Genomic DNA, 12,052 nt, shown 5'->3' on the forward strand with positions numbered 1-12,052 from the left:
GCACTCCCTTTGAAGTCAATGGGAGGTTTACCTTTGCAGACAGAGTAGCATCAACTCTAGTACAGACCCTTTCAAAATACAATACCAATTTGTTGTTAAAGTCCGTTTCACAGGGCAACACCACTGCTCTGATTACAATTTTCCACAACTTGTACTCATAAGAATAGCCCTGATGCAGCCAAGTTCAGACCCTCAAGGGACTGTATGTTTATGAATATTTATAAAGTTTCCAAACATTTGTTCCATCTTTCCCATAATCTCAACATTTAGTTTATTCACTATCAGAATCTTCTTTATTGCCCTAGTCATAAAATTTTATCCTTGGCTCTGAGTATGAGCCATTCCATTATTCCGTTATCGAGCAAGCAACACTTTAAGCCAGGAACAATACTCAGTGCCAGCTCACAGCATTAAGTTCATTCACCAGGTCATCTGCCTGTTTCATACATTCTCTCATTGCAGTGACAGAATGTAAAGTTTCTTATTTTTAGAAAGTCATACACTGTAATGATGAAGCAAAAGCAAAAAAGCCCTACATAACCTTTCCCCCGCAAAACAACTTTTTAAAATATTAGGACATGGATGGAAAAACTTGAAAAAAATCTCCAGAGCTCAACTTTAAAAAGAGAGGAATTCATTTAACAACAGAATAACCTCAAATAAAAATAAATTATGTCTTGCATCTAGAGATCTCAAAGTGCTTTCCAAACATTCATTAGTAGGACTATGGACATTTGGGAGAATAGCCAGAGAATTGTTCACTCATCTTCATTACACCTCATAATAAGTCATCAACTCAAAGCAAAGTAACTGCCTTTAACAGTGCAGCATACAGCCATCTGAGAAGGGATGTACAGTAGTTGTTTTATTTGGGGGGTACAGGATGGAACAGGAATGGCTGTTCTGAAAGGGAGCTGGTGGTGGATGAAAGGTAGTGAGCCCTCCTAAATGCCATGATTCATTTTGACTAATACTTGTTAACATGGGAGTTGATTAGGTGCTAGGGAGTTTTTTTGCTGATATTGCTTCCAAGTGAATATCCCCAGTACAAAAAAGTTAGAGGGCTAAATTGGAAATAACCTTTAACTCATAAGGAGAACTCTATCTTGACAACAGACTAATTAGATCTTAACACTCTACAATGGACCTTTACAGAAGCAAAAGTACTTACAGGAATAACATGAGTATTTGTTTGCCTAGGAAAGCAGGAAATGTGAGTTGGGAGAATATCCAAAAGCAGTAATTCATAGGAAAGAGATAGGTGTTTCCCTAAGATCTGGGGTTTAGCTAATAAAACAGCATGGACTACGCTTTGGCTGCCCCGGAACGGATGCCCTAAGGGTGGGGAAGGAAGACTCACTGAACCTTTTCCTTCCCATACATACCCATGAATGGCAAAGGCATAGCATTCCTGCTACTGCTGCCTGAGCACAAGAAGCATGCAACTACAGCACCTGGAGTAACCTCATGGCCTCAAGGGGTCATGGCAATGCAGTTTAGCAGGGCTATCAGCTGTATTGCTGTCATAGGTCTAGACAAACACATGGGCTACGTCTACATTGGCACCCCTTTCCGGAAAAGGGATGCTAATGAGACGAGTCGGAATTGCAAATCCGCGGGGGATTTAAATATCCCCCGTGGAATTTGCATTTACATGGCTGCCGCTTTTTTCCGGCTTGGGGATAAGCCGGAGAAAAGCGCCAGTCTAGACGCGATCCTCCGGAAAATAAGCCCTTTTCTGAAGGATTTCTTATTCCTACTTTCGGAATAAGAAATCCTTCGGAAAAGGGCTTATTTTCCGGAGAATCGCGTCTAGACTGGCGCTTTTCTCCGGCTTATCCCCAAGCCGGAAAAAAGCGGTAGCCATGTAAATGCAAATGCCGCGGGGGATATTTAAATCCCCCGCGGATTTGCAATTCCGACTCGTCTCATTAGCATCCCTTTTCCGGAAAGGGGTGCCAATGTAGACGTAGCCATGCAGAATGTCTTGTATGTACCTGCCCATGCAACTAGTGCTGCAGGTCACCGTTACTCAGCTGCTACAGACCCTTATGCACCCCTGCCTCAAATCCCAGTTGAAGTGCAAGAACTTCAATGGAGGCCCATTACCCCTAAATTCTCCAATTTGCTTTCAGTTCCATTATCCTTTTATTCTGTTCTGGACATTTGCAAATATATTGTTTTAGTGCCAGAATATTCCATATCAGATCTGGCCTAAGTAGATAATCCGCAGCCCCCACTTTGTCTTTATCACTCTTTATTCATAAGACATGTTAGTGTCAAGCTACTTTTCTCTCTCTCCCTGTCACCCTGCAACATCTCAGGGGCAACAGTAATAAGAGACTTGCCCAGATTGCCAGCTGGAGACATGGAAATGAGCAGCTATCTCAAATTCTGCCTTCACTGGTTGTCAGTGGAATTATGTCTTTAAGTGAGGGCCAAACTCCGCATATCTTACTCACAGAAGTCCTGCCTCACAAAAGAGCAATGTCACTGATGGACATGAAACCGCTTGAGTGAGCATGCTTTCACAGGATTGGGCCCAATTTACTTATCACAACTTTTTGCTATTTTTATCATTCCTGCCTATCTAAAAACAAACACCATATGCCTGGAGCTATCATAATACAAGTTAGGACAGCTGGAAAGAGCTAATATGCTCCCAGCTAACAGTCCTAAGCTTGGGTAATTGTCCTATACACAATTCTGACTTCCATTGGAAAAAACATCCTGCAAGTAAGTAGAAATGTTCCAGATATGGTCTCAACAAGTGGTTTTCTTTCAGGCGGAACTTTCCTTGGCAGAATGAATGGCAAACTGCCAAAGAACACTCATATCTCTCAATTTTTTTTCTTTTAAAAAAATGATACAGATCACTGCAAGACACTGATTCCCATTGCTGTATTTTGGAAATAACACGCAATCGTTTGTCACTTGTGAAGCTTTCTCCTAATTCTGAAATGGAAGGCACTGCTTTAATTCACAATCCCTTGCATTTACATAGCTTCACAAGACAAAGTACTAAGCTTTGACATAAAAAAATACTTCTAGCCATTAGAGTTACGAAGGAAGCTTGCAAATGCAAACAAAAGGTAAATAGTTGTAGTACTGTCTGCTCAACGGTTAGGTCCCTGCCAAATTCACGGCCATGAGAAATGACTTACCATGAAATCTGCCCTCCCTCACCCATGAAATCTGGTCTTGTATGTGTTTTTTCCCTATACCATAAAGATTTCACAGGGGAGATGGGCATTTCTCAAATAGGGGTCCTCCTCATGACCCAAAAGAGAGGTGCAGGAGGGTTGCCAAGTTACTTTAGGAAGTTGTGATATTGCCACCCCTACTTCTGTGCTGCTGCCTTCAGAGGTTGGTGGCCAGAGAGTGGCAGCTGCTGACCGAGGGCACAGAAGTAAGAGTGGCCACAGCATACTCTCCAGCTGCCTCACTCTGAAGGCAGCGCTCCAATAACACTGTGACTACTCCCCAACTCTTTTTTTGGGTCAGGAACCCTACATTTACAGCACCGTGAAATTTCAGATTTAAATACCTGAAATCCTGAAATGTATTATTTTTTAAATATTCTGACCATGATATTAGCCAAAATAGCTAATTGTCCAGAAGATTTCATGTCCAGAAGATTTTTTGGAGGGGGACAGTGAGGCAGTGTCGCCCAGCTCCGCCCCCCACCCAGCTTTGCTCTTATTCCCTCTGTATCCCCAGGCGAGCTCCACCTCTAGCTGCAGCCTACCTCCACTTTCAGGTCAAGTTCCTCTGATGAGAAAACTATGGGGACATGGTCATGAACAGATTCCTTTACTGGTAAAGGAAGAGGGGTACCACAGGAAGAGTTTGGGCACCACTTTCCCAAGAGGGTTGTAGTATGAAAACTGACCAACTTTTGAGAGGTTTTACTTCAAATGTTGAGAATCCTGTTCCGAATTTAGCAAAGTACATAAACATATTGAAGTGGGATTGGTTATATGCTTGAAGTTAAACATGTGCCTACCTGCTTTGATTAATCCTGGCCTCTGTGAGCATCTTACAAACAACAGTGAGGTCAATTTTCCTCTGAGGCTTCTTGGGAAATCTATGCACAGCAAAAGAAGCAAGCACTGAAGACATTCCCTGGGAAGAGACTGAGGAAGGCACAAAATAGCAGAGACCATTGCCCATCCTTGCAGCTAGGAGGCTATGAAACTGGGCAGAAGGGGCTATGACCCCATCAAAGACTAACCTTGCATACTTTAGGGAGTCTAGCCCTACTTGTTAGTGCTAAACTGTCCCAGTCCTTGAAGTCTGACATTACAGCCAGCCCTACACCGAGCGGAAGGTATGGAATGCAATAGGGAGAGAAGATATTTTGTACCAAATGCCTCCTTTCACTCCTGTGCATAAGGTATCCCCAGTCTGTCCCAAATGGCTTTTTTATTATATTGCAAAGAAAGAAAGCTGAATTCGTGGGCATTGCCGTATTTTGAAGGAATTCCTCATTTTGTCCCTATTATGTAAGTGCCAAATGGAATACCACATTTTCAACACTCACTTATCTTTAGCATCCAAAAAAACACTCTGGATCAATAGCTCTTTATTCAATAAGAAAAATATAATAAACAGCGCTAAGTAAAATGTCACTGGAATTCTGCACAGGCCTTGGCACTCACTAGAGAACTGGCTTTATATGACCTTTAATATTTGTATATACTCAGATTCAGTTCTAAATTAGTTTGGTTCATAGTTCTCAGCATGCTCTTACGGGGAATAACATAACAGACCTCCTGTAGCAAATTAATACCATAATCCTTTCCACTGGGACTACATGCATTGCATAAAGACAAGCAACAACAGAGGCCTCAACTAGGGATGTTAAAATGCATTTAATCAAATGAGCGTGTAACCATTGACATTTTCAATGGTTATACCAGGCCTAGAAAAATATGGCCCATGGGCCGCATCTGGCCTACCAATGACCCTGTATGCCACTCAGAAATGTGGCTACGAGGCCCTGTTTCTGTTTCAAAACTGGAGGGGAAGGGGCAAAGCTTCAGGAGCTGTCCCCACCCCCAGCACAATGCCATTGCCTGGTTTCTAGCCAGAAACCAGCCAATGAGAGCTGCCTGTTTGATAACAGGCAGCCAAGAAGAACCATGCCCCTTCTCCTTGGCTCAGTTATTCACACAAGCACATGGCCGTTCAGAGCGTGTAGGTGCAGGACAGGCAGGCAGGCAGGCTGGCTGAGAAATGTTTTAAGCTCTGAAAGTCATAGGTCTGCAAGCATGCAGACTGGTTTGGTTGTTTGCTGATAAGTCTCCTGGCCTGAGTCTGCCTCTGGCACACCAGCCTCTACCTTCCCCCCTCCCCCGTCAACATATCCAAACCCTCTTTCCCCCTCTTGCATCCATACCCCCTCCCAGATCTGACATCCCAATCTCTTGACCCAAATTATAATCCCCTCCTACCCTAGGTCACATCCCAAACCCCTGCACTCCAGTCCCCTGCCCTAGGTCACAACCTCCTACTTCACCCAAACTCCCTCCCAGACTCCATTCTCCCTCCTGCACCCCAATCCCTTACCCCAAGCTCCCTTCTGCACCCAGCCTCCATCCCAGATCCCGCATCTTCTGCATCAATATCGTGGAAGAGTACAGCCCTCAACTCTTTTCCAAAATTGTGGAGTACCCTCCCCCCACGTCAAAAACTACTGCCCACTCCTGCGTTACATGGTTACATTTGGGGGTGGCAGTTGGTTCCGCGGGAGTTGGTGCACATGGGAAGGTGGCTTTTAATCCAGCTCCCTGCCCGTGATAGGAGCCTGTGTGTAACTGTGAACATTAACCATTGAGCATAGGCTCATCAGTTCACCACGTACTGTACCTAGTTGCACTTTCACATTCCTAGCTTCAACCCCTAAGTATTCCTATGGCTGATGGGTAACTATCTTACCTAGTGAATGGATGAAGATTTCATTTTATAAGTATAAGAATATACATTCAAATTTATATAATTTCTTCTGAAACTTTCTGTTGACTCGTCTCCCATACAGGCCTCAGCAAAATCAAATGAATTCTCTCCAGAAAAAGCTCAGGTCAGATAAAAGTGGGGAAAGTTAAAGAAACAATCATGCTATCAAAAGGTTATCCTCTTACAGTAAATGATCAAAACAAACAAAGAAGTTAGGACTTGATTTCATCTTCTAATGACCATACCACCACATATAGAGGAACTATGAATTGTTAGACGCAGGACTAAGAGAGCCACTGTTAAGTCTTTAATTTGTTCTTTCAACAGTCAATTCTTCTGTATCATGATTTTTCTTATAGCCATTAGACCACATTATTCCTTGGTTTTTTTTTAAATTGTATTCTTTTTTTTTTAAATTGTATCCTTTGGTATATATGGTTGTGACTACTTTCTTCCACTATTTGATCTGAGGAAGTGGGTCTGGCCCACGAAAGCTCATCATCTAATAAACCATCTTGTTAGTCTTTAAAGTGCTACATTGTCCTGCATTTTGCTTCAACTACCCCAGACTAACACGGCTACATTTCTATCACTATTATTCCTTGGTGTAATTCAACAAAAAATAAGGAGTTACAATACATATTAATTTTGATCCAATATACCTTACCTACATGATATTATAAACCATTTACACTTGTACTGCAAACATGTTGATTTAAAGCACAGAGAATCAGAAATAACACTTCTGGATACTATAAGGCAGTACGGAAGCTGGACCACGTGGCCTGATCATGGCCTAGCATAATCTAGTACAACTCCAATAACATCAATGATATTGAGTCAGGTTATGCCAGGGCTGAATTTTCTGCTTAATCTTTACATCAACAAGACATTTGCATCAATCACTTGGATACTTCTGCCCATTCTGAATGCATTACAGAATAATGTGCTAAATGCTGAAGAACAAAAAGGACATCTGATCGGTCCACATTCAAAGTTTCAACAAAAATGAGTCTCTGGGGGATCAGTAATGATATGCAGAGCCTCTGTCTTATAAGTAAACTGCTCTGAGTCTGAATTGCTGAAGAACCATGGTTATGGTGGGATGTATTGGTAGTCTCAATATGGTTCCTAGTGAATAGTGTGACACATCAAGTTTAGCATCTTTCCCAGCAGTGTCAGCAAAAAGATCAATGCCTGAAGGGACATGGAAAATCATGTCATCTATAGAAAAGTGCTTCAGCTGTGTTCTCCAAGGACCACAAAGTGACAGAGGGAAACACGCTACTAAGGACAGACTACAGCCCAAGCTCCTGGCGCAATGGGTTGAGATCAGGATCCGTGCTTTTCTACATTTCTAGCCGGGGTGCTTACAAAGCAAAGCTTGAGAAAATAAGCCAAGCCTACCTGCTGCAGTGGTATCTACTGACAGTGTGAAATAATAGCTTTGAAAGGGGCAAAATGATTCTTGCAGCTCAATGAATGCCAAAGCCCACTAGTCTGGAATCCCTACCAACAGCACCCCAGCAGAGTCCTGGATGTTTAGCTGAAGAAGGCTGCAGTGGGCCCAACCTAGCCGACCACTCCTATTGATACACCCAGGCTGCTGGCGTACACCCAGGCTGCTGGCGTACGTGCTGAGAGGCCCAACCCTGATCCTTGCCTGCTCCTCCGAAGGAGATGGGGAGCCCTCCACCACTGTCTTCCTTGGTAGGGAGTGAGTGCCACTATCACTGCCATTCCAGGGGCAGGCATGGGGTAGAGTGGAATAAGCCCCATGACATAATGTACTTGGGGCTCCGGGTTGTCTTTATCCAGCTTTGTACACCTGCACTTTTCTGTACTTTCTTAATGAAAGGAACAACTACTATCTCCAGCGCAACCAACACTGCACCTTTCATGACCATTACAGTCATTCAGTATTATAGGCTATCTTAGCTCCTTGCAAAAAATACATCACTGTACTAATGGTACTTGCCAAAATAGTCAGCGTATTGGTGAAATAAGGCTATCAAACCAGAACAAATGTTCCTATGAAATGTGACACATTGTTCACTTTCTGAACCTACTCAGCGCTAAAGGACTTTTAGGACTGAAAGAAAAGAGGACGTGTGTAGCTCTATTTGTCAAACACCCTGGCAGTCACAGAAACTAATAGAGATGCCTATCTGAATACATGATCTGTGCCATACCCCATGAATTGTCTAAAAGGAAGAGAATAAAATTAGAGGCAGAGCAAAATTTTCAATTAATATATAAGAGAGCAACACATATCCATTTTTCTAGTGGCAGTACATTATGACTCTTCACTCAACAAGACATGTTTAGCCAAGATATCTTTCTATAGTTCATTCAGCGTGCAGAAGAATCATATTTGCCAATGAACAGGAAGAATATATAGATTTCCTCAGAGATCTAGACATGTTGCTTTATTAGCAGTACAGTACCTGAACAGCTCAAACTGACAAATTAGAGTAGGGGAATCATTTCTTATTACATAATTTTCTTGTACTTATATTCACAATATCTAGACACCTTAATTTCCTATAGGGATGTGAATGATTAACCAGGAAATAGGTAAGCATCCTCCTTACTGGGTTATGGTTAGCTGACATGGGCAGGGGACTGCTCCAGAACAGAGGGACCCACTGCGGGTGGAAAGCACTCCAGGCTGGCTAGAGCAGCCCCTTTCCATGGTGGGCATGGCCCAGCTGGAGCAGCATGCCGCAGATGGCTTTTACCCAGCTGCAGCAGGTGGGGAGGGCCACTCTCATTTAAGAAGTTAACTGGTTAAACATAATGTTTAACCAGTTAACTGATTAAATGGGATTTTACAGCCCTAATTTCCTGACTCAGTAGTATTCATAATATAAACAGAAAAGGACTTACTTAAAGACAAATAAGCCCTTGAACAGATCTTTTACTTGCATCTGACAAAGTGGGTCTTTGCCCACGAAAGCTTATGCTCCTACACTTCAGTTAGTCTCTAAGGTGCCACAGGACTCCTCACCACTTTTGCAGATCTTTTACTTGTGATCTAAGCTAAAGTAGAAACTAATCAGAATCAGCAAGGCAACCAAAACAGTAACAAATAACTAATACAGAAAGGTCAGGGCTGATGTGTCCCAAGAATTAGAGGATATTTCCTGGCATATACAGTGTGCTAGACCATGGGTGAGATTTTCAAAGCCAGCTAAGGGATTCAGAAATACAACTCCTGTTGAAGTTAATGGGAGTTGTGTGGCTCAATAAACCACTTGACTTGAAAAAGTCTCAGTTCCAATCTGTTAAAAATACAGGTACCATACATTACACAGCCGATGCCGAAAATTCACATTGCTAAGTGATTAAAACTGTGACACCATTTCTAAGCTACATTCTTTACCTTGGGTCTAAAGCATGTGATATCATTTTATTTGTCTCTACGAATAAAATGGTAAAATGTGACAGGACCAAAGCTCAGCAAAACTAAACTGACCATCTTCTATTGGCAGTAATTCTTGTGCATTCTGCACCTCGCTTCAGTTATGTTGTACAGATGTAACAATGCACAGTATTTGCTCTGGGAATTTTGACAGACCACCAACCCCTCAAAAATTAAACTTCTGTTTGACCTATTCTACCAACTGTTGATACATGCAATACTGAAGATTACAGTAACTGTGGAACAAGAGAAAGGCATTTTATTTTTCCAATGTATTTACTTTGTGCATTTGACATCCCTTGTACCTAGTCAGATCCCCTGTACCCATATGGAGACCCAGTGACCTCAATGGAGCTCTGCAGGGATGCAAGCATTATATGATATGCAATTTCTGTGTATAATTACACGGATAACCTACCTCTGCAGTCAACACATACTGTAATTTTTTGAAAATTAGCACAAGTACAGACACACCATCCAATCCCAAATAACTGTCACATTCAAATGGTACGGGCCACAATTTCTCAAACCACCACTGCAAAACAACATGGGTGGAAACAACAGATGCTGTGAGTTTTTGAATCAACCCCCATCCCCAGGTACGCTCTAATTTCAGCACCCTTCTCCCCCACTCATGCATATTCTGCCTTCAGCACTAAAGAGGTCAGTAAAAAGCATATGGGGATTGCACTGGATCGGAAACTTACCCCAGCCACCAGTTCCACAGCTAGGCAGAGAGCAACCAGAACAACAATCCTATAGTGGGAGGCAAAGGAAACAACGCGTTACCCCCGCAGGGCACCCAAAGCACAGAGGGAGCTGAAGCAAAACCAGCCAGACCATTGCCCGGCCCGACCCCACAGGAGAAGGGCTGGGGGGCTCACTCACCCTGTGTACATGCTGCTCCCCAGCCACTGACCACACTTCGCCCCGTGCTCCCGTTCATCGAAAGCTTCGCTGCCCGGTGGCTAAACTGCGGTCTGCTGGGAAGAGGAGGGGGGGCAAAGAGCGGGTCAAGGGAGAAGGGGCCACAGGAGAGGGAAACAGAGACAGATCACATGGATCCCTCTGCACGTAGGGGCCCAGCAAGTGCAGCCGCGACGTGGGTGAGAAGCCAGATCGTGGAGATAAAAGCGAACTCACCAAAGTTGCTTTCCTCGGAGTGCCCCGGCAGCAGGCAGCTGAGAAGCGGAATGGAGGACAGGGGGAGGACCCAGGGCTGTCAATCACACGAATACAGACATCTCCCCCTCCCCACCTCCAACACACACCTAATTGTTCAGTGCTTCCCACGCGCTCATCCCCCGACCTGTCCCTATTACCACCAATGCTGGGGGGGGGGGGAAGGGGCGACAGATTCTTTTCACACAAGGAGGTGACCCTAAGATTCCTACAATCAGAATTGCTTTGTATGGGCTGTATGCTGATACCCCCCCCAACACACACACACACACACACACACACACACGGTGATCGCTACCAGCAGTGCGGCGGGGTGTGGAGCAGGCGACTTTTCCGATGTATATCAAAGCTCAGCAAAGGACGCCAAAGGGCTGCGGGCTTCACCCTCCTGGTGGGTTAAAAGTGCAGCCAGACACGGCGCCCCTCCTTTGCCTGGGCCCTGGGGTGGGGGCGCTTTTTTGTTTTGTTTTAGACCCGCCAGGAAGGCTGGGCACTGACGGGCACTTCGAAGGGAAGTTACCTGGTGTTTTCTGCCTTCCATCCCTGTTAGCTAGGGGCAGATTCGGAGTGACTCCGGTTTACTGCCAGCCCGTGAGGAAGAACCAGGCGCAACGTGCACCTGAGTGTCCAAGCGCTTCTCTTCTCTTTTGGCTCCCGAGCGGCTCTGCCGCTGCCTGCGAACCGGGGCGTCCAATGATTAAAATGCAGCCTCCCCAAGGGACTCTTCCGCTGCAGCAAATAGTCCCCTGTGAAGAGAGTGGCATCTGAGCGGGGGGAGGTTGTTTGTTTTGTGTGTTAGACCGGAGAGGAGGGCCGCAGAGATCCCCACCTCTCGGCCGAACAGGTGTCTGTCGGGAGGGGGGGGGCGAGAAATGAATGCTCAGGAATGCCCCCCCTCCCCTGCGCTATGCCCCTCTCTCCAGGTTGCCCATCAGCCCGGCGAGGGTAGAGTGCGGCGGAGGGATACCTCCCGCCTGCCTTTTTTGGGGGCAAAGTAGGGCCGGGAGAAGTGGAGTTGGGAGAAGTTTGCCCGGCGGAGCAGAGGGGAAAGGGCCGCCGCGAGGGGGGCTCGCTCCGCAGGCTCAGCCCCGGCCGGGCTATGTCAGCGCTGCGGGGCTGCAGCCGCCTGGCTGCCGGCTGCCTGCTGCTGGGGCTCTGGGGGCTGAGCGCAGACGCTGCGGTAAGTGCTGCTGGCCGCCCCCCATCTCCCGGGGCTCCGCTCCGGGCACCGGGGGCTCCCTCCCCCCCGCGGCGGCGTCTCGTATTTATAACCCGGGTAACCCAAAACCGCAGGGATGGGCGCTTTGGGGAACTTTCGGCTGCTTAAAAATAGGGCGCGTTGTGCCGGGGCAGGGCGGCCCTGGCCGCGCAGCGCTGGGGGAGCTGCTGCAGGCAAGCGCCTCCGGGCTGCAGCTCCCCCCCCCTCCGGGAGCAGGGCGCTGCTGCTCCTTGCGCCCCCGGCCACGGTGATGGGCTACATCGCAACAC

General features: G+C 45.8%; 2 protein-coding genes across 6 annotated transcripts in view; one reads left to right on the forward strand and one right to left on the reverse strand.

The window, feature by feature from the left end:
* Positions 1 to 11,337, reverse strand: part of COL4A6 (collagen type IV alpha 6 chain) — a 233,847-nt gene extending 222,510 nt beyond the window's left edge. For 2 of the 5 annotated variants that reach the window (XM_075940946.2, XM_075940942.2), the window contains exons 1-3: positions 11,085 to 11,337; positions 10,271 to 10,365; positions 10,090 to 10,138 (exon numbers count right to left, since the gene is read on the reverse strand). In XM_075940946.2, the coding sequence (XP_075797061.2) occupies positions 10,090 to 10,138; positions 10,271 to 10,281 (60 nt within the window). In that variant the 5' untranslated portion in view covers positions 10,282 to 10,365; positions 11,085 to 11,337. Of the gene's footprint in view, positions 1 to 10,089; positions 10,139 to 10,270; positions 10,366 to 10,525; positions 10,671 to 11,084 lie in introns of those variants that run through there. The other 3 variants (XM_075940945.2, XM_075940943.2, XM_075940944.2) reach the window with 3 other exon arrangements.
* Positions 11,338 to 11,521: 184 nt separating this feature from the next.
* COL4A5 (collagen type IV alpha 5 chain) overlaps positions 11,522 to 12,052 on the forward strand; it is a 143,488-nt gene continuing 142,957 nt past the window's right edge. The window contains exon 1 of the mRNA XM_075940947.2: positions 11,522 to 11,744. Coding sequence (XP_075797062.2) covers positions 11,664 to 11,744 — 81 coding nt within the window. The 5' untranslated portion in view covers positions 11,522 to 11,663. The remainder of the gene's footprint in view (positions 11,745 to 12,052) is intronic.

Source organism: Pelodiscus sinensis, chromosome 13 (assembly GCF_052426305.1).
Source record: "Pelodiscus sinensis isolate ZL-2025 chromosome 13, ASM5242630v1, whole genome shotgun sequence".
Classification (NCBI taxonomy): Eukaryota; Metazoa; Chordata; order Testudines; family Trionychidae; genus Pelodiscus; species Pelodiscus sinensis.